Source organism: Ornithorhynchus anatinus, chromosome X1 (genome assembly GCF_004115215.2).
Source record: "Ornithorhynchus anatinus isolate Pmale09 chromosome X1, mOrnAna1.pri.v4, whole genome shotgun sequence".
In the NCBI taxonomy this organism is placed as follows: domain Eukaryota; kingdom Metazoa; phylum Chordata; class Mammalia; order Monotremata; family Ornithorhynchidae; genus Ornithorhynchus; species Ornithorhynchus anatinus.
The window spans coordinates 19,625,206-19,647,435 of record NC_041749.1 but is presented as its reverse complement, the minus strand read 5'-3'; the positions used below and the strand labels follow the sequence as shown (position 1 = coordinate 19,647,435).

The 22,230-nt window shown below is 39.2% G+C and overlaps 1 protein-coding gene across 1 annotated transcript in view; it reads left to right on the top strand.

The window, feature by feature from the left end:
- Window positions 1-22,230, top strand: part of RANBP17 (RAN binding protein 17) — a 249,620-nt gene that overhangs the window by 136,978 nt on the left and 90,412 nt on the right. Inside the window, exon 15 of the mRNA XM_029050932.2 lies at window positions 21,051-21,124. Coding sequence (XP_028906765.1) covers window positions 21,051-21,124 — 74 coding nt within the window. The remainder of the gene's footprint in view (window positions 1-21,050; window positions 21,125-22,230) is intronic.

The following is a 22,230-nucleotide window of genomic DNA, read 5'->3' as shown; positions in this document are numbered from 1 at the left end:
TAAAGAAGGACAAAACTATTTTTAAAATTGAATGACTTTAATAAAAATATATTTGAGTTGAACATTTTTAAGGGTTGCAGATAAGGAGAGAAGATTGTATTTCTCTATTTTCTGTCTACCCAAAAATATATTTTTAAGGCAAATTTATTAGAAATAGGACTGAGTTTCACCCCACTATCTAATGGAATTGTGCATTGCAATTAGCATTGGAAATGTCCTGAAAGAGTAAAACAAATGGATGTATATGATAAAGGGGTTTATAGTTAAAAAAAATTAGAGGTGTTTTATATATTGGTATTTGTGAACACAAATATAATGTTTGTAATTAATGCAGTCTTGCAGCCTGGTTATATTTTAAATGAAGCATAACTTGAAGGATGGACTATATATAAATATTTAGGAATCTTTAAGAGTGTCAAATAAGCAAGAATAGTTCCTTGCAAAGTGTTTTATGTACAACTTTCTTTTTCTCTCAGCTGTTTGATAAAGGGTCACATTTTACCAAAATGGCTAATAGGACATAAATATAGACATTCCATATGATGTACCATGTAAATGTAAACCTTTGTAGTTACATGTTTTTGTAGCTAGAGAATTGTTTTAAAAGGCATGTAATTTATTAGCTATCGGTAGCTGCTTTATTGCCTTGCCGCGCTGCAGTAATAAATAAAAGAAAGTGAACTGATTTTACAAATGGCACACAAGGTGCACATTTTGTGAAAAAAGTCTTTTTTTAAAGAATTGGCATTAAATCCTTTTTTTGTGATGACAAAGAGGCTAAGAGTGCAAACTGTATTTTCTGTTTATCGAAAACAGAGTCTTTTTTTTCTCGAGGGCATTTTTTCCTATGATCATCAAGGGATTTCAAAAGCAATAAAGTGTGGAATCATTGTTCGACTTGAACAGTATTAAAACTTAGGTTTTAATTTCAGTGAAGTAATAAGATTTGAACCTGTCTCACATTACAGCACTGTAAGGCATTTAGCAATTGTATTTTAAAGGAGGTTTTTAAAATGCAGCTCACTTGTAAGCTAACTGTCTGTCTAGTAATTAATAGTTTCTCCTCAGCATAGGCTGTTGTGCTCATAGTAAAAAAAGAAAGTCTGGGTTTTTTAGTAACATTATGATAAATATAATGATGTTAATGCCTAATTAGCTTAAACCTCTAATAATTTGCTCCTTGCTTCTTAAGCTTACAGGAAAATAAAAGGAGAAAGACGATTCACAATGACTTCCAGGCTTTAAAAGATATGTATGTAGACACATACACATGTAGGTTTTGGCGAACTTTTCATGCAGTGAAACCATATTTAAGCCTCTTCTTACGTTAACCATGTATTTCATCCATAAATATCACTTTGAGTTCCTGAACTATGGCACTATTTGTATATGCAAAGCATTTAGATGGAAATGATGGTGTATATAGAGAACTAAATCTAAACTGCCTTGCTGAATCTTTAAGTTTCTTACATTGAAACTTATCTTTGCTCTGTTGAAAAGGTTTATATCATGAGCATTTTTGTACATGCATATGTGTGTGTATACATATACAAATATATGGAAAATGCTTATTGATGAAAGATTACATTTTCCATTTTGAATCGCTATTGAAAAGGAAACATATGTACAGTAGTGCATGTTCAAAGCAGCCATCAATTTTCAACATTTGAGTGCTGAGCTATGACCTTTCATGATGATTCTGAACAGTAACTGCCTCCATTAGCCATAAGGTTTGTTTCTTTATTTTAGTAGATGGCCTAGACTGTAAATATTAGAGGATCTAAAATAAATCAACGTATTATCCTAAGGATACAAAATGTAAGAGCTATTTGTGGTTAGAAACCTTTGACAGATAGTTCGGATGAAGCAGATGATTGCCCGCCTTTCGTATCTGGCCTCCATTGCTGTGCCTGCAGGCAGTTTAGTGTTATAGTTGTATATTGATGTCAGGGTTACTACTGAGTGGCTAGCAGTGACAGATGTCTATAATTACAGGCAATGCTTCCAGTATTTCAGAAGAGGCAGGCTATGTCGAACAATTATCTTATTTCTGGCTTACCAAAGAGTGTTGTTCAAATTGTTTGTATTGGCGATGGTGGATCTAGCGCCTCATTTGCTGCCTTGGGAGAAATGTGGGGAAAATACTCCATTCTCAAATGTAAATTCAAAATCCTCTTTGGAAAATGCTGAATTAGTTAAAGTTTGTGTTTGATTATTCTCCATTTCTCTGGGTGAATGTTGAAATAAGTTGGAAATATAAGTTGTTAGTTCTCCTGAAGCTCCTTTCTTCCTAGTTTCAGTGTTACTCACAATACTTTGTGAGTCGTAGGGGACCACGAATTGCCCTGCCACAATGATGCCAAGTAGCACTGAAGTGGGGTACTAATTGGCCCTTTAGTCATCCGGAAGAGTTCCTATTCTTGCATAAGCAACTAATTTACCTCCAAGAAAAAACATAAGACCTATCAGTTGATCCTTCTTTCCTCCCACACCTCCTCCACCACTGCTACCACCCCACCCCATCACATGCTTGCTGCTATTGTCATTTACAAACTCGCCTGAAATCAGATCTTCTCCAGAAGGCCTTTCTTGATTAATTTCTAATCCCTCCTGATTATACCCCACCGGCAACTGCTACTTCAGCATCATCTCTGAGTTTGGGTATTCACAATCTCCCAGAACACTTAGGTGGCAAGTTTACATACCCTATTACTTAAACACTGACTCTTTTACATAACCCTTTTTTTTCTTTCTTCCTCCAATCTGTAAATTGTTGCAGTGTGTCTCCTCTGTGAGATTATAAACTTCTTGAGGGCAGAGGTCATGTCTGCTAACTTTATTGTATGCTCTCAAGCACTTGGTACAGAGCTCGCCTCTCAGAGGGCACTCAATAAGCCATGTTGATTGATTGAATTTGAATGATCAATTTGCTCTTCATCAGTAGGCTGGTGAGAGGAGAACCAGCAAGGGATCCAGATTCCATAAGAGTTGGGTGTCCCTTCCTAAAAACATCATCTGCATTCCTCAACTCTAGTGAGAGAAGGATTTCAGGGAAACCAGGGTAATCTGGGCCTCCTACCCACCAATAGGAAATCAAGGTACCTGAATCTTTGAGTCAGAAATAAGAGGGTAGGTTCTCAAGCCCCATCTCCTAGCCAGATAATGGAATCTAATCTACCATTTCCCACTGGTTAAGCAACATATTTTGTAAAATATAGCATTTTCCAAGAACACAACAACTGTGCAGTATGGGATTTTTAAAGCCCTTTGTTTCTCCAGTTGGAAGAACCTAATTCACAAAGTGCTCATTCAGACATTGTAATAATAAATCCAAAATAATAGTTGCACATTCCAGAAAACTTCAGAGATATCAATATTACTGGACATTTTCTGAGGATTGACTGCGCTGTTGGCTGGAAAAAGCAGGTGGTAAGACAAGGATAATCACCCCTAAATGGGAACAGATTTACCCTGAGGCTAATAAAAAGGTGAGAAATTAAAATAATAATAATAATAATGTTGGTATTTGTTAAACTCTTACTATGTGCTGTTCTAAGTGCTGGGGTAGATACGGGGTAATCAGGTTGTCCCACATGAGGCTCACAGTCTTGATCCCCATTTTACAGATGAGGTAACTGAGGCCCAGAGAAGTTAAGTGACTTGCCCACGGTCACACAGCTGCCAAGTGGCAGAGCCGGGATTCGAACCCATGACCTCTGACTCCCAAGTCCAGGCTCTTTCCACTGGGCCACACTGCAAAAGATATTTCAGAAAAGGTGAAATTTGCCAAGATAAAGGTATTCAAGTATTTCTAGACTGTGATCCCATTGTTGGGTAGGGATTGTCTCAGTTGCCGAATTGTACTTTCCAAGCGCTTAGTACAGTGCACTGCACACAGTAAGCACTCAGTAAATACGATTGAATGAATACAGAGTTGTCTCATAACTCCCATGTTTCTTTGACGCATTTTAGCAAGTATTTCGTAACCAATTAGGAAAGGCCCTTCTGACAATTTGTGTATTTCTGGATTGAAGGTGATGGAGAAGACATAGTGTACATGCAATCACAATCCTGCCTTCAAGGAGCACATCATTTAATGGGAGACATAGATATAGATTTATTGATAGAAGGAAAAAAATGGACAGATATATGGCTGAATAAAAATGTGCTTAAATAATAGAGACAATAAACCAATACACAGAAAAATCCTGTTGCTAGCTGGAGGTATCTAAGTACTGAGTTGGTAGTTGGGAGGATCCTACTTAGAAGAGGTGCTATTTCAGGGGGGTTTTGAATATGGGGAAAGCTGTGGTATGGAGGATTAGAAGGGAGAGGTAGGTCCAGGCAGGGGGAAGGCAAGAACAGGGGACCAATGGCAGGAAAGTGATGGGGAGGGACCGTTAATCAGGTTCACATAGGAAGAATGTAGAGTGTGACCTAGGAAATAGCAGGTGAAGAATATTGATTTAGTAAACTGTAAGCTCCTCCACTGTATTGTAAACTCCTTGAGACCAAGGATCATGTCTGCCAATTATATTGTACTCTCTCAAGTGCTTAGGACAGTGCTCTGCACACAGTAAGCACTCAGTAATTACAGTTGGTTGATAACAAATAGTGAGTACCCATGGAGCAGAAAGCATTTAGCGTTGACGTTAAGAATTGACACTGACCCCGACTTCAAGAAAATTTATTTTTGTATATAAATATTACATATATATCATGTATAACAATATATTGCGAAATTGTATCCTCTCAAGTGCTTAATACAGTGCTCTACAGCACTTACATAGTAAGTGCTTAATAAATACGATTGACTGCAAAAAGTTTACAATCTATTGGGGTAAGACAGACAAACTACAACTAATATAATATGACCTTAGGTATTAAAAAACTTGCAAGACTAGAATGGATTCTGAGGCATATTAGAAAAAAGGGTAGGATTAATATAAGAATTTATGACCTGTCAGCTTTGGGATAATATTGCTGTATTCCTCTAATCAGAAGGAGCTGAATCTTTGTGTTTTTTGAATGAGGAAAGGGAGAGAAAATGGAAGGCTAATTCATGAGTAAGGGACAGCATGGAAGAAAATACAAAAGCAGCAGGGGGAAACAAAAAAATCAGAAAATTTCCATGACTTTTCTCTAGTTAACCAATCACTCTAGTAACACTCACCACTTATTTGTCTAAGCAAAGTGTTAGCTACTTATCGTCTATAACTATTTTTCTCGAATTTGTTTGCAGTTCTCTAATTTTGCATGTTTACAATTTGTCTGTTGTTTTTATTTGCTAGGGTTCCCCTACTTAGACAATAAGCTCCTCTGAAACCCCTCTGACAGCAATTTGTGCTCAGTAAACATTGTTCGCTGAGTCACTGAGGGAAGCAGTAGACATGAGGGGGAATTGAGTGGGGTGAGGGATTAGAGGGAAAGAATGGTAGATATTGAGAGCTGGTGAAGAACCTTAAAACACATCATTTGAATTTAATTGTAGTCTGTGGGGGTGATTAGAGAGTTTTAAGGAAAGAATAAAGAAGTTGAAATGAAAGAGGCATTTACTTTAGAGCCATCGGTGAAAGAATAGGTGGTTGAAGGCAGAGGAACTATATTACTTTTAGATGTACCCCAAACTATCATGAGGTAGCCTATCCTAATAGTATTTCTTTTTGTGCCTGACTCTCTCTTTCTGTTTATCCCTTGTAATTTACACACACATGCACCTCCCCACCTCTCGATGGCTTCTTGCGTAGAGTGTTTCAAAGAAGCACTTATTCAGTGCTCACAGTAATTCATTTAGTTGAACTCTTTGATGTGAAAAGGCTGCTGTGGTGTCACAAGACACTTTACAGTTTTCTTCATTCTCTAAGAGCTTGACATTGAGCAGCTTGTGATTGGAATGCCATTTTTAAAACATTGGTTGTAGTCCTACTCACTTTGGAACATTTAAGTCACTGGGTAGACCAGCATTTAACATCTAGCATGATTGTGGTGATGTGCCCATCATTCAGGTCTTGATGTTGGAAAATGAAATGCCATTATTTAGACTTTGGATGCATCCATGATGTCTCTGTGTTTAGGGAGAGAGAATATAGTGTGGGGATTATGGGCCGACGTCTGGCATATTCACTGAACAGAAGTAGATCTCTAGTCTTTAGATTTCCAGTTCCAGTTTATCTGAAGCGTTTTTTTTTCTTCACATTTTGGGATTGCTACCAACTCAGCTATTTAAATGTCTCATGATAATCAGCTTGTCAGATATTGATGCCACTGTAATGAGTCTTTCCAGGGCTTTGTGGGATTTTTTTTTTTTTGGTTCTCTTTGTTATCATTACTGGGACAAGTACACTAATGATGATAACAAAGCAGTTTTGCTTTAGCGACACTGCTAGAGTTATCAGTAAGATCCAGTGCCCCTAGGCATGAATGAGTGACTAAGAACTACCTGATTTCAAGTCCAGCACCCATGTTACTCTGAAGAGGAGAGGTCTTTTCAGAAAAAGGTATTTCAACAGCTCTCTGAGTGGTCTTCCATCAAGTAATATTAATTTTACTCAATTCATTAAAGCAAGAAATGTTTCCTCAACATCTTGCCACTTCTCATAAGCATAACAAATGGGAGGCCTGAATCCTGTGATGTAATGTGAAGATCAAGCAAAGAAATACTCAAAATTAGTCGTGGGATACCAGAATTGGAGGAGATCCAGAAATAAAGTGACTACCATCAAACTAAGGGCTTTTATTCATCATTAAAGAGCTGTATGACCTCACCTCTACCACATACAGTACCACACTTTCACCAATAACCCAGGAATCAGGGAAGCAGTATGGCCTACTGGATACAGCACAGCCTGGAAGTCAGAAGGATCTGGGTTCTCATCTCCATTCTGTCACTTGTTTGCTGTGTGACAGTGGGCAACTCACTTAACTTCTCTGGGCCTCAGTTTCCTCATCTATAAAATGGGAATAAGGACTATGTCCAATTTGATTAGCTTGTATCTACCCTAATGCTTAGTACAGTGCCTGGCACATAGTAACTGCTTAACAAATACCATAAAAAAAAATTTGAGGTGATATATGGGACACTACAATGCTCTTCCTACTTTTCAAGTATAGAAAAGCAACCAGAATGTAAACCTTCAACTTTTGAGGGAGTCATTACTTCAAGTCATGAAAAGTAGTAAAGCTCCCAGGTGATGGCATTCCTACAAAAAAACCTAGAAAAAAGGAAGTGACTTAATGTTAGGTGTCTGCATGAGATCTTCTTCTGCATAACAAATGCCATTTTCCAGAAGAAAAGGGAGAAACTGAAGAAATTCCTGGAGTGCTCACTGCTTTTATTGCTAGCAAGATTGTAACTAGAATCCTTCTGGAAAGGCTACTGAAGAATATGGTTAAACCTGTACTGTATTAATAGCAATGTGCCTTCGGAATAAAATCCAGGAGGTATGATTTTTGCAACTGACAGATACATGAGAAATTCAGGGAGTAACACCACCACTTCAATATTGTTTTCATGGCTCTTACAAAAGCACTCGATGTCACCACAGCTTTGGGCTTTCTGAACTACTTAACAAGTCCCGAGAAGGTCACTAAGACGTTTACAGAGGTCCTTAGGCTACTCCACAATAGCATGGTTAGTCAAATCAGATTTGAAAATGCCCTTTCTGATCCTTTCCTCATAATCAGATTAAAGCAATGTGGTGAGGTAAATCCAATACAGTTCAACCCTTTCTATGCTGCCATGCTTGGAAATACAATGTAGTACCTGGAAGTTGGAGTCAAGGGGCACTTTCCCAAATCCACAAGTTATAAGTAATGTTGAAAGTCTCACTGGGACTGCCATCAAGTAATTGCTATGTGATAATGAATGAGCTCCTGAGATGCATAACACAAGAAGACATACTAATAGTTGTAAATTACTTATAGTGATATGGAGTGATGGTAAGCCTGAAGAAGACCAGAGTTAAATGTCAACCGACACCCCAGAAGCCTTAAATATAGCCAGAGATTTTCATCAGCAATGCATAAGAATGCGGCTATTTACTTAAGAGTTCAAGCGATGAATCAGTCAGTGATATTTATTGAGCACTTACTGTGTGCAGAGTATTGTGGAGAGTACAATATGATAGTTGTTAATACACATTCCCTGCCCACAGAGCACTTACAGTCTAAAGGGGGAGACAGACATTAAAATAAATTACAGCTATATTCATAAATTCTGTGGGGCTGAGGAAAGGGGTGAATATCAAGTGCTTAAAGGGTGTAGAACCTTCTAAGAGTGTAAGCTCTAAGTGGGACAGAGACGAAGTCCAACCTGATTAATACCGCAGTGCTCAGAACAGTGCTTGATGCATAGTAAGCATTTAACAATAAGCATAAAAATTGATTCTAGTTCATAGGTGATTCAAAATGGACAGGGCGTTAGGGAAATGAGGACTTGAAAGGAGAAGGCCTCTTGGAGGAGTTATGATTTTAATAGAATTTTGAAGCTGGGGAGGGTAATGGTCTGTCTGATATGAAGGGGGAGGGAATTCCTGGTCAGAGGGAAGATGTGGATGGGGGATGGTGGTTAGATAGGTGAGATCAAGGTACAGTGAGTAGGTTGGTATTAGAAGAGTAAGGTGTGCAGGTTGGGTTGTAGTAGGAGATCAGTGAGGTATGGTAAGAGGAGGTGAGCTGATTGAGTGCTTTAAAGCCAAGGGAAGGGAGTTTTTGTGCAGAGTTGGGTGGAAAACAACTGGAAATTCTTGGGAGTGGGAAGGCATGGACTGAAAAGTTTTTAGAAAAATCATCTGAGCAGCAGAGTGAAGTAAGCCTGGAATAATGCACAGGTAAGCAAGGAAATAGGAAAGTAAGTCAAGAAAATCAGGGTGGATTTTAGGAGATTGGCCAAGTTGGCAACAGTGGGGATGTCATTGTAGTTTGAAAATGAGTAAAGCTGAAATGAAGACTAGTCATTTATATGGCTGTTAACCCTGTAGCTATCACAGAAGGCACACCCACGTTCTAGAGCAGCAACACCAGCGTGATATACGAGGTGGATCCAGCAACGAAGTCCTAGAGCATAGCAACCCACGAGCTTTGAAGGCAGAATGCATGATAACACATGGCTGATTGAGACAGTTAAGAATGAATGATAGCAGAGTATATATGAGTGGACAAATAAAGGGAAAGAGCAGAGAGGCAATCAAAGAAATGAGAAAGCAACAGATCAATCAGTCAATCTTATTTATTGAGCACTTACTGAGTGCAGAGCTCTAAACTAAGCACTTGGGAGAATACAGTATAACAGAGTTGAAAGACACGTACCCTGCCCACAAGGCGCTTACAGTCCAGATGGGGAGACAGACATTAATGTAAATAAATTATGGATATGTACATAATTTCATCCATGGCATCACTATGGGTTAGAGACGACTCAACAGCATAAGACCAGATGTCTGTGGGGTTGAGGGTGGGGCGAAAAAAGGGTACATATCCAAGCATGAGGGTGATGCAGGGACTGGAAGAAGACAAAATGAGGGCTTATGAGAGGAAGGCCTCTTGGAGGAAATGTAATTTAAATAAGGCTTTGAAGGTGGGGAGAGTGATCATCAGATGGATATGAAGGGCACAGGAGTTCCAGGCCAGAGGTAAGATGTGGGTGAGTTAGTGGTGGTGAGCTAGATGAGGTCTAAGTACAGTGAGTGGTTGGCATTAGAGAGGAGAAGCGGGCAGGATGGGCTGTAGTAGATAGGAGAGAGCAAAGTGATTGAATACTTTAAAACCAATTATAAGAAGTTTCTCTTTGATGAAGAAGTGGATGGGCAGCCACTGGAGGTATGCTCATGGACAGGGATTGTGTCTGCCATAGCTGCTGCACTTTCCTGAGTGCCTAGTACAGTGCTCTGCACACAGTAAGCGCTGAATAAATGATATTGATTGGAGGTTCTGGAGGAGTGGGGAAATGGACTGAATGGTTTGTAGAAAAATGATCTGGGCAACAGTGCAAAGTATGGACTGAAGAGAGCGAAGAGTGGGACGACACAAGACAGGGAGGTCAGCAAGGAGGCCGATGCAGTAATCAAGGTGGATAGGATCAGTTGCTTGGATTAACATGGCAACAGTTTGAATAGAGAGAAAAGGAAGGATTGTAAGCAATGTTGTGAAGGTTGAACCAACAGAATTTGGTAACAGATTGTGCGGTTTGAATATGAGACATGAGTCGAGGATAAAACCAAGGTTACAGGCTTGTGAGACAGTGATGGAAAAGTCAGAGGAAGGACAGGGTTTAGGTGGAAAGATGAGGATTTCTGTTTTGGACATGTTAAATTTGAGGCATTAATGGGACATCCAGTAGAGAGGTGGGAGGAAATGTGAGACAGATGAGAACAGTTAGAAAAGATAAGAAAGGAAGAGAATACTGATAGGTGGACAAATATATCATTTATATAAACTGGAGGAGGAACAACTATTTCTTTTATTTCCTAATAGATTAGCTGCCACACCTCCCTAATGAGCATGCTTCACTGGAAGTAAAACAGAAATCAACGATCCTTAAAATGGATGCCTCCTAGAATTGTTTATAATTGGATTTGGCTGTTTAGCATTGAACTTTAATAATTGAGTTTTTACTTGTAGCAAATCCATTGTAAAACAGTTAACCACTTGTACATCTCTATATTTCACATAAATTACTTAATCTTCTAAAGGATATATGCAATTCATATTTGCATAAAAAACAAACTTTGTATTTTAATCTTTACTACAGTTTGACAATATTCCTTCATAACTTTCCACATTCTAGTTAGTATCTCTTGGCTATTGTTTCCATTCCAGTCAAAAATAATTTCAAGATATTCTTATGTTTCTATCTCCTTGCCCACAAATATCAGTACCTGAGAGGTGATAAGTATACCATAAAACATAATATATAATAATATAGGGTCTGGACAAACTTAGTGCTACACCAACCCTTCTTATTAGGGTGATAATGCAGGTTCTCAGTCTAGAAAGCTCAGGACTAAGACAGGTCCATTGTTCTCGACAGTAGATCCTAGGTTATATAAGAGAATTATTTCAGAAATAAATCTAAAGAGAAAAATGCAAGTATGTAATTCATTCATTTTGTCTGAATTTTAACTAAAAGGGAAACCTTGTGACATCTATAAACATATGAATAAAATTTAAAAAAAATATAATTAAAATAAAATGAAATACTACAAGATGGCAGCTGGAAAAATTGTAGACATCCTCAACATTTGTCTACCACCATCATCAATCAGGAAAGGTAGGATAAGGAATCAAAGGGTAAGGGTTAACTGAAAGAACAATACTAGAATAAAAACAGGTAAAGTAGGGTTAACAGGTAAAATAACCCGTAATGGAAAAACTAAGGAAAATGAAAGAAAAGAATGGACGAAGAATAGGATATATAATTTTTTTTCTTGAAATTTAATTCCTGGTACATTGACTTGTTTGTTTTTTTAATTCACCAGACTCTAACCCCCTTGAGATCAAGGATGTTGATTACTGATTCTCTTGCACTTTCCCAAGCAACTTAGTACAGTCCTCTGCATACAGCAGCAATTTGATAAATACTATTAATTGATTGACTAAGTAGCATTTCACTCATAGGTCTTGAAGTACTTCCCCTTCAATTTTTAAGTTGCCCTATGCAAAAAGTAAAAAAAAAAAAGCTGAATCAATCATTGGTATTTATTGAACACTTACTATGTGCAGAGCACTGTACTAAGTGCTTGGGAGAATACACTGTGACAGAATTAGCAGACACATTTCCTATCCACATCGAGCTTACAGCCTAAAGGGGAAGACAGACATTAATATGAATAAATAATTTATAATGTATAATTTAAAGATATGTACAAGAACAAACATAAACCTTATGTAATAATAATAATAATGATGGTATTTACTAAGTGCTTACAATGTGCTAAACACTGTTCTAAGCTCTGGGGTTGTCCTACGTTGGGCTCCCGGTCTTAATCCCCATTTTACAGATGAGGTAACTGAGGCACAGAGAAGTTAAGTGACTTCCCCAAAGTCACACAGCTAACAAGTGGCAGATCTGGGATTAGAACCCATGTCTTCTGACTCCCAAGCCTGAGCTCTTTCCACTAAGCCATGCTATTTCCCTAGAACCAGAGGTACCAAATTTTTGCTTTATATGTGGGGGCAGGGGGAGAAAAACTTGGAGAGAGGCTTTAAGAAGTTGTGGTTTTATTAGGGCCAGATGTAGAGTGGAGCATGTAAAGGAGTTTGGTTTTCTACTGGAGAAGCAGCATGGTGTAGTGGATAGAGCAAAGGCCTGAGAGTCGAAGGTCATGGGTTCTATTTCTGGCCCCCTCCCACTTGTCTGCTATGTGTGACCTGGGACAAGTTACTTCACTTCTCTGGGCCTCAGTTACCTCATCTGTAAAATGGGAATCGAGACTGCGAGCCCCATATGGGACAGGGACTGTGTCCAGCCCAATATTCTTGTATCCACCTCAGTGCTTAGTATAGTGCATGGCATATAGTAAGCACTTAACAAGAACCACCATTTTAATCATTGTTACATAAGTGGATTGCACAGGATAACCCCACAGGCACATGGGATCTCCTCCCTCCTTGCAAGTGCCACCCCCTCCACCTGCGCCTCGGACCCCATTCCCTCTCACCTTATTAAAACCATCGCCCCTGCCCTCCTACCTTCCTTAACTTCTATTTTTAACCACTCAATCTCCAATGGCTCCTTCCCCGCTGCCTTCAAACATGCCCACGTCTCCCCCATCCTAAAAAAACCCGCTCTTGACCCCACTTCCCCCTCCAGTTATCGCCCTATCTCCCTACTACCCTTCCTTTCCAAAATCCTAGAACGAGTCGTCTACAATCGATGCTTAGAATTCCTTAACTCCCATTCTCTCCTAGACCCCCTCCGATCTGGCTTCCGTCCCCTCCACTCTACCTAGACTGCTCTCTCTAAGGTCACCCGTGACCTCCTTCTTGCCAAATCCAATGGCTCCTACTCCATTCTAATCCTCCTTGACCTCTCTGCTGCCTTTGACACTGTCGACCATCCCCTCCTCCTCCATACCTTATCTCACCTTGGCTTCACGGACTCTGTCCTCTCCCGGTTCTCCTCTTACCTCTCTGGCCGGTCATTCTCGGTCTCCTTTGCTGGAGCCTCCTCCCCCTCCCATCCTTTAACTGTTGGAGTTCCTCAAGGGTCAGTTCTTGGCCCTCTTCTGTTCTCCATTACCCTCACTCCCTCGGTGAACTCATTCACTCTCACGGCTTTGACTACCATCTCTATGCAGATGACACGCAGATCTACATCTCCGCCCCTGTCCTCTCCCCCTCCCTTCGGGCTCGCATCTCCTCCTGCCTCCAGGACGTCTCCACCTGGATGTCGGCCCGCCACCTAAAACTCAACATGAGCAAGACTGAGCTCCTCATCTTCCCTCCCAAACCCGGTCCTCTCCCAGACTTCTCTATCATCCTTCCCGTCTCTCAGGCCCACAATCTCGGTGTCATCCTTGACTCGTCTCTCTCGTTCACCCCACACATCCTATCCGTTACCGAGACCTGCCGATTTCACCTCTACAATATCGCCAAGATCCGCCCTTTCCTCTCCACCCAAACGGCTACCTTACTGCTACAGGCTCTCGTTATATCCCGGCTAGACTACTGTGTCAGCCTTCTCTCTGACCTCCCTTCTTCCTCTCTCGCCCCGCTCCAGTCTATTCTTCACTCCGCTGCCCGGCTCATCTTCCTGCAGAAACGATCTGGGCATGTCACTCCCCTTCTTAAACAACTCCAGTGGTTGCCTATCGACCTCCGCTCCAAACAAAAACTCCTCACTCTAGGCTTCAAGGCTCTCCATCACCTTGCCCCTTCCTACCTCTCCTCCCTTCTCTCTTTCTACCGCCCACCCCGCACGCTCCGCTCCTCCGCCACCCACCTCCTCACCATGCCTCAGTCTCGCCTATCCCGCCGTCAACCCCCGGGCCACGTCCTCCCGCAGTCCTGGAACGCCCTCCCTCCTCACCTCCGCCAAACTGATTCTCTTCCCCTCTTCAAAACCCTACTTAAAACTCACCTCCTCCAAGAGGCGTTCCCAGACTGAGCTCCTCTTCTCCCTCTATTCCCTCTGCCACCCCCCTTTACCTCTCCGCAGCTAAACCCTCTTTTTCCCCTTTTCCCTCTGCTCCTCCACCTCTCCCTTCCCATCCCCACAGCACTGTACTCGTCCGCTCAACTGTATATATTTCCATTATCCTATTTATTTTGTTAATGAATTGTACATCGCCTTGATTCTATTTAGTTGCCATTGTTTTTACGAGATGTTCTTCCCCTTGACTCTATTTATTGCCATTGTTCTTGTCTGTCCATCTCCCCCGATTAGACTGTAAGCCCGTCAAACGGCAGGGACTGTCTCTATCTGTTGCCGACTTGTTCATCCCAAGCGCTTAGTACAGTGCTCTGCACATAGTAAGCGCTCAATAAATACTATTGAATGAATGCATGGGATAAAGAAAAGGCCCTGTGCTGCAGGGTGGTACAAAAAAGTCCCCAGGGCCTTGGAGCCTTTGAGCTTGAGGAGCAGAAGAACCCCCAGTAAGACCTTAGTGCATGGCGGAGCCCATAAAAAGAGGAAGTGAGGGCAATGGCTGGCCACGGTGTCCAAAAAGCTGAAGGGATAAAGCTAATGGCTTCCCCATCAGGGTCCAAATTCAACTCCAGTTTGGCATCTCTACCAAAGATCACAAAATACAACTGTGACCAAATCGACAATATGACTTGGGGCACAGGTTAAGACATAGCAGAAAACCTCTAGAGCCTTTTCTGAAGTGTTCACACACCATCTTTTTGGGTTAGGTTTCAGCTGTTTGCACTACAGGAGATCCTAGATGTGCTCTACTTTCTATGACCAATAACTTGTGTGATTTACCCTTGTCCCTCTTGGCTGATGAATGCCTGTCGAGAGGCATTAGGTTCATATTGGAGGAGATTCTTAGTGCCTCTCTGCGGGACAGAAAGGAAGGGTGCCAGCGTCTGTTGAACAGGTGGTAGTTAGGACTCTTCTTGGAAAAAAAAATAATCTCTTAGCATTGCTGCCTTGACAGTGGTCACTCTGAACCCAAAGTCTGATTTCAGAACAAGTTATTGCTGGAGCCATTAAGAACAGCCTGGACAACATCTTGGATCCGTTAGCTGCCTTGTTACCTTTCAATTTGGCTTCAAGCCCAATTTTAGAACAAAAACCCCGTTGGGTGGAGGATAAGAGGAAACATGTTCTTAGACATGCATCAGTGGAGGCCCCTATTGGGAAGGAGGATTATCACCAGGCAGCAGGAAGCCTACACCCCTGTTCTGACTGGTTTTTGCTTTGTTCCACATGATATAGAGCGAGGTGAGAAGCTGGGCCCAAGTGGTTGTTCAGAATTTTCTTCTTAATACAATAGGGTGTTAGAATAGTGAATTGTTCAGTAATTTTTTTTTAAATTAAGCTGAAATAGGTATCGCTCTCTTTAGCAAAATGGCTACTATAGGTAGTGGAATCAGCAGTGCTACTGGAATGAATAGATTTGACTGTAATATTTACTTTCTCATGTATTTAATCCAGTTCCCTTTTGCTTCTGCTCAGTGGAGAAGGACAGCTCCTAATATTTCCATTGCCAGTTTCCCCAAATGGATTGTTATTTAAAGAATTACTTTAGCTGAAACAGTGTTCTCCCTAATTTTTGCCTAATATTTTCTAATACCGTTTGTAAATATAGTTTGGAAAGTTACCTTTTGTGCCTACTATCGATTTCTGCAGTATCATTAATGTTGACTTGTAATGGGTGAAGATAAATTTGTGTTTTTAACTCTCCTTATGTGATCCCAAGTAATTTGTAATGGTATTTTGAATTTTTCTTATACTGTTAATGAATTAGCTCTGTAACGTGAGATTCAAATGCATTAGGTCTTAGCCAGTAAGTACTCTAATAACTCACACCACACCCTCCTTATTCCCTTTCACATGAGAAGTTTGCCTTGACTTCATAGGAAGCACCCAACCCAAGCGAAGAGAATGAAAATAAGTTCTCTGATTCCACCTGGTATTTCTGATTTTAAGCAAACTCAAATAGGGTAGTTTTTACATATTTGATTTACCCTGCAAATCATAGGCAAGGACCTCTTGGGTTTTGAACAGATTAAACATTTTTAAATGTTTCCCATTTTTAAAATTAATAATATAACAATTTCAAATATTCCCTTTGTTGGGCAGGGATTGTCTCTATCTGTTGCCAAATTGTACATTCCAAGCACTTGGTACAGTACTGTGCACTAGGTAAGTGCTCAATAAGTACGATTGAATGTATGAATGAAATATGGGTTTTGAAAGTAGTTAAATTGCCTTTATCTGATGGAAGAATACCTTGTCATACTGTAGTCTTTGGCAGTGCTAATTTTCTGTACAGAAGCCTGAGAGCAGTGTATTGAAGAGCTTTCATGGAATTATAAAATCTAAAACATTTATTGTGTGCCTTGGGGTATTAACTTTACTGTAATTTTCCAAAGATTCATTATCCAAAATCTTAATTCATTATAACAACCCTTATGAAAATCTATAGAACCAATGTTTTCTTTTATTTTCTTATTTGCACAGTATGAGAGATTCATTGTTGTTTTTAATTTGTTTCATGTGGTGCTTTTGAGTGCATTTCATACAGTGTTGTTATTGAATTTCTGTGATTGTCATTATACAGCCATACAACCTTTAGGAACTAATATTCTATGTTTCCCAGTTCTGTAATCTACTTCAAATTTAAGGATTGACATAATTAGCTTCTTCAAAGTTATGAGTATCAAAAACCAAAGTTACAAAAATCCAGGATTGAGGATTAAGATTAGAGAGACGGAACAATAACAATTTCATTATTGAAGCATACGCTTTCATTTTTTCGTTTAATTTAACTTGCAATATTGTGGTACTCATAACTCCTTACATCATTTTTCTCAGCCTTTCTCAAGCAACATATCATTCAAGCCAGTCAAGCAACCTACATTTCATGAAAAACGCACATGTAGTGTAACAGGACATGCTTTTAGTGTCATGAAAGTCTATATGTGTAGGAACTGTTTTTTATAAAATTTTAAACATCATTTCCTCACGATGATTGGAACAGGAGTAATAGCTCTGAAAAAGCAGCCCTCTTTTAACTGTGAGTTGTAATGATGTCATTAAAATGGAGAGAAAAATGGATTGTTGGTTTAACCCACACACGACCATTTTACCATAAGATGAAAGGGAATTCTCTCGACTAAAGTTCTTTCTAGAATAAAGAGGTCAGCAGTGTGAGTTACTTATTTCTAGCTATTTAGATTATAGCATGATTTTTTTTTCTGGCAGTATATGGGATAACTTCAAATCCAATAAATAAAGTGTGCTTACTGTTTATGGTTTTATTCAACCACATACTAAGGTCTTTAAAACAACTGGTATTTCTTATTGTCTCTGTGAGGTTGGCTTGGTTCTTTTTAGTGATGGAATCAGGATTGTTACATCACCCCCTTCCTGCTTAATGAGGCCGCTATCTAGCTATATAGCCTAGTCGGTAGGATTAGGTTGTAGCTCCTCTCTGACAATACCTGGCTCTTTGAATTTGGGACAAGTCACTTATCTCCTCAGTTTACCCATCGGTAGAGAATCAGTCAACCAGTGATATTTATTGTGCGCAGAGACTGCACTAAGCACTTGGGAGAGTACAGCACAACAGGGTTGGTAGACACGTTCTCTCCCCACAAGTTTACAGTCTAAAGGGGGTGGTAGACATTAATATAAACAAATAATTTATAGATCTGTACAAAAGTGCTGTGGGGCTGAGAATGATAATGTGAATGATAGAGTGAGGATGAATAATTATGGTATTTGTTAGTTTGCTTATTATGTGCCAAGCACTCTACTAAGCCCTGAGGTAGATACATGTTAATCAAATCAGACAAAATCCCTGCCCCTTCTGGTGTTCACAGTCTAAGTAGGAAGGAAAACAGTTATTGAATCCCCACTCTACAGTTGAGAAAGGTGAGGCACGAAACGCAGCATGGCCTAGTGGATAGAACACGGACCTTGGAGTCAGAAGGACCTGTGTTGTAATCACGACTCTCCCACATGGTTGCTCTATGACTTTGAGCAAGTCATTTAACTTCTCTGTGCCTCAGTTACCTCATCTGTAAAATAGGGATTAAGAATCTAAGCCCCATGTGGGACATGGACTGTGTCCAACCTGATTACCTTGTATCTACTTAAGCGCTTTGAAAAGTGTCTGGTGCAGAGTAAGCACTTAACAAATACCATGCAAAAAAGTTAAGTGAATTACCCAAGGTCTCACAGCAGGCAACTGGCAGAACTGGCTTTAGAACCCAGGTCCTCTGACCCCCAGGCCTGTGCTCTTTCCAGCAGGCCACACTCCTTCTCACAATGAGATAAATGAGATACAGGGTCTGGTGTTAAATCCAGTATTCATGAGGTCAGATTTTACATTTATTATTGTTACAAAGCTTCTTTCTCTTATGGTTCCTAAATTTAAATATGGAATTTATCTGCAAATAGTTGTAGCATTTTAAAAATTTCAACTGCAATCCGGTGCAGTGGGTGTCATGAAGCTTTATCTTCCTCTCTGCTCCTTCCATTTTAAAGGAATTTTGTTCCCTGGAAAACATAGGGAAAAAAAATGCATCTCTGCATTGTAAAAGAGTATCTTCTGTGGAAAGAGATCACTTGGCATGATTTTTAATAAAAAGCTGAGAATTCCTTGGGAGCCTAGATTGTGCATATTTAGGAGCTATTGCTATATTGGACAAATTAATCTGCACTTCCATATTTGTGTATGCTTGTTTGATGGGGCAGTTGTATTCTGCTTTAATTTCTAATGTTTAGTGTAATTTCTATATTATTTACAGAAATTTAGAAGGCAGTATAGGGTAGCACTGTTTTCAAAGAAACACCTTATTCATACATTGATTTAAAATGACCCTGTCACATGTGAAAACAAATCAGATTGTTGCTGCTAATGAGCTTTTCAATTTACTATTCAGTGGATCAGATAAGTGGATTTAAGAGGTAATGATCCCGTTTAGTACTCAAGCTTGACTGTCAGATCCTAGTAGTAGAGAAAAATCCCCAGGGACAAAAGCGTTGACACAGTTCTAGATGGGATAATGGGAATCAGAGCTAATGGATGATAAAAGGAGTAGTGTGGGTTACAAGGATAATTGTGGATTAAAGCACTGCCATGTGTCAACATTGACTGCTTTTCCAGTATTTTATTGGGTAAAACTTGAAGCAGTCTGTGACTGTTTTGACAACGATGCAAAACAGTAGGATAGAGCTTTCTTTTTACTAATTTCCTCCCCCGCCCCAGTCCACCTCCTCCCACCCCCCAAAAAATCCTGGAACCCTTTCCCTAGTAGTACCTCTTATACAAAAGAAAAACATAAGTAATGCAGCCAAAAATATAATTGATTGCATTTGAATGTGTAAGATTAGATAAGATTAAAAATAAGATAAGATTAAGCTTAATTTAAGATTAAAATTAAAATCAAGATATGTCATTTAAATTCTGGAATGTTATAGTATATACAGTAGTTACAAGATAAAGTATTTTGGGTGTAAAATAAAACTTCATTTTCTGTAATTCATTATATTATCATGCAATTAATAAAAGTTCCAATATTTAGATATTACAAAGAAAAATGGTTTAACCACAGAAAAAACAGCAGCAGTAAAATCTGATGCTTTGGATTACTTGCTAGACATAAGCCCTATCTGATTTGTATGAAATGTAGGTTTTCACAAAGGCCATTCTACCCTGTCACGCATTATTATCAGGAGTATATTTCATTTGTCATCTGGGGGAATGAATTCACCTGTTGCAATTTGTGATCTAAGGCACAGGTGCTAATTTTTAAAGCCAGGAATAGTTTATGGTGCTCCAAGCATTCCTGCTAGCATTAGCCAGACTGGAATCCACTGAGTTGGGAGGTCCCAGCAGTATTAGTGGAAATAGTGAAAAATCCTTGACCTGGGAGATGAAACTTTTAGGGTTGGAAGTTTGGAGCCCAGCTCTGCCAAGTACAAGCTAAATCCAAGAGCTATGGAGCCCAAACTCAGCAAAGGCCTCACATGGCTTCCAGCGGGGATAGATCTACATATGCTCCATGCATCTGGAATGTGTATAGGCCTTTGTCCCTGACGGTCTCTGGAAGTCATAATCCTGGGGAATGTATAGGAAGATCTGGTTGTGTATGGCATATCAAACCTGAATGGCTGTGCCCTGAATTCACAGTACCTTATTTGCCAGGGGCTGCAAGTTCACACTCCTCAATGGCTATGGAGGCCAAGACTTTCCTGAAGACCAAGTCACATTTGGGATTTGACCTATGCAGAGCTGTACCTAGATTTGATTTGCTCATTAGTCATTTAAAAAAATCCAAGTTTATTTCAGTTTATGAAGCAAGGCACATATATTAATTCAGGGACAACTATTCAGTTAAGCATGAATTGGGAGATAATTTCTTTGCTATATTTGACATTTTGGATTTTGTAATGATTATTTTTATGAAGGCTGCACATTTTAGAGAATCTATTGAAAGACATGTTTGTAAAAACTCGTGAAAAAGGTAGTTTAATTTGTAACCTACATTGAAACATTTATGTCGAATGGAAGAGATTGCTCTCTTAGCAGAAGCACATGGTTCAATAGGTTTATAAATATTTTGAGGAATGAAAGCAGGAATGAGGGAAAAATAAATATGCCCACCTAAAATCTTTCATCCTAACCTTTTGGGTATTGTAGTGATTAGATTAAATCAAAATCGTTTTATGGCATACTACCCTTTGATGAGCTAGACAACCACAGTTATCTATTTTTACCCCCTTCTGCTTCACAAGTATAAGAATGGATAATTAATTGAGTTTTAATATAATTACCTTTTAAAGTATTTATTATTATTATTATTACTAAAGTAGTAGTATTTAAATATGTGCCAATTTTACCATTTGTCAATGTGGAAATTTTTTATAGGTATATGCTCGAATGTCAGAAGTCTTGGGGATCACAGATGACTACCATGTTCTAGAATCATTCATGGCAAAAATGTGAGTTTCTGCTTAAATATTTCGTGAATATTATGTAGTTTTCACAGTCAAAGATTAATTATATGTCCAAAATGACCTTGATTGTGTTTGTGTGCATGACAAAGACTCTAGTAATAAAATAACTAGAATAATTTTTTCACAAAATTAAAATACAAACATTAACTCAGAAAATGTGTCTTGCCATTTGTTTATGTGAACTGTATTTTTGTGTTATTTACCTCTCCTGTGAGCTATTTGTGATTTTTTAAAAACCCAGTTATGTTTAGGGATTTTTTTAAAAATGATTTTGAAAATAAATTAAACTTCAACCGAAAAAGCCCAAGATATGTTAGTGAATTGGGAAGAAAGGCAGAGCAGCCTCAAGGCATTTCTTTCCCTGTGTCCATCAGTTCCAAAGGGGGCAAAAACATGAATCTTAGTACCACAGTTCTAGAAAGTTTTTAGCAAAATGAGTGATTTCTAGACAGAGTTTGAATTTACCACACTTCACTACACCAAAAAGTGCACTCCCCCATGTGTATATCAATAATTTTCTAGAGAGATTGAAGCAAAAAGCTATCAAGATGTATAAATACAAATTTGATAGTGAAGTTTTTTTCATGGATCTTGATTGTCAGGGTTAAGAAAACCAACTGTCACAATTTCAGTAGGACAGTAGTACTTTTAAGTATGCTGTCCTATTGTTCCTGCTGTTCCAAGAATGGAGTCATGCATGACCTATAATTAGCACACCCCTTCAAGTAACCATTGAGATTGGGAAGGCCTTTTAAAGAAGACTTGGTATTAGACTCCCCCAGAACTTTTTCAGTGGGTCTACTCTAGTTAAAATTAACCATTCCATACTTAACGACTAGTAAAGGAATTTATAGAATTGGGATCTTCATCCAAGATCCAATAGATAGGCTCCAGCAACCATAGCAGAATCAGATTCCCAAGCAAGATCAAAGTCAGTATTTAATTAGTACCAAAATTGTGAAGATTTCCAATTGGAAAGATCAGAATAGAAACCACCAACATTGAGGTTTACAAGGTATTACTTAAAGCTACTGAAGTTGTTGTTTTTTTCTAAATGCATTTTTTGAGTGCTTACTATGTGCTAGACACTG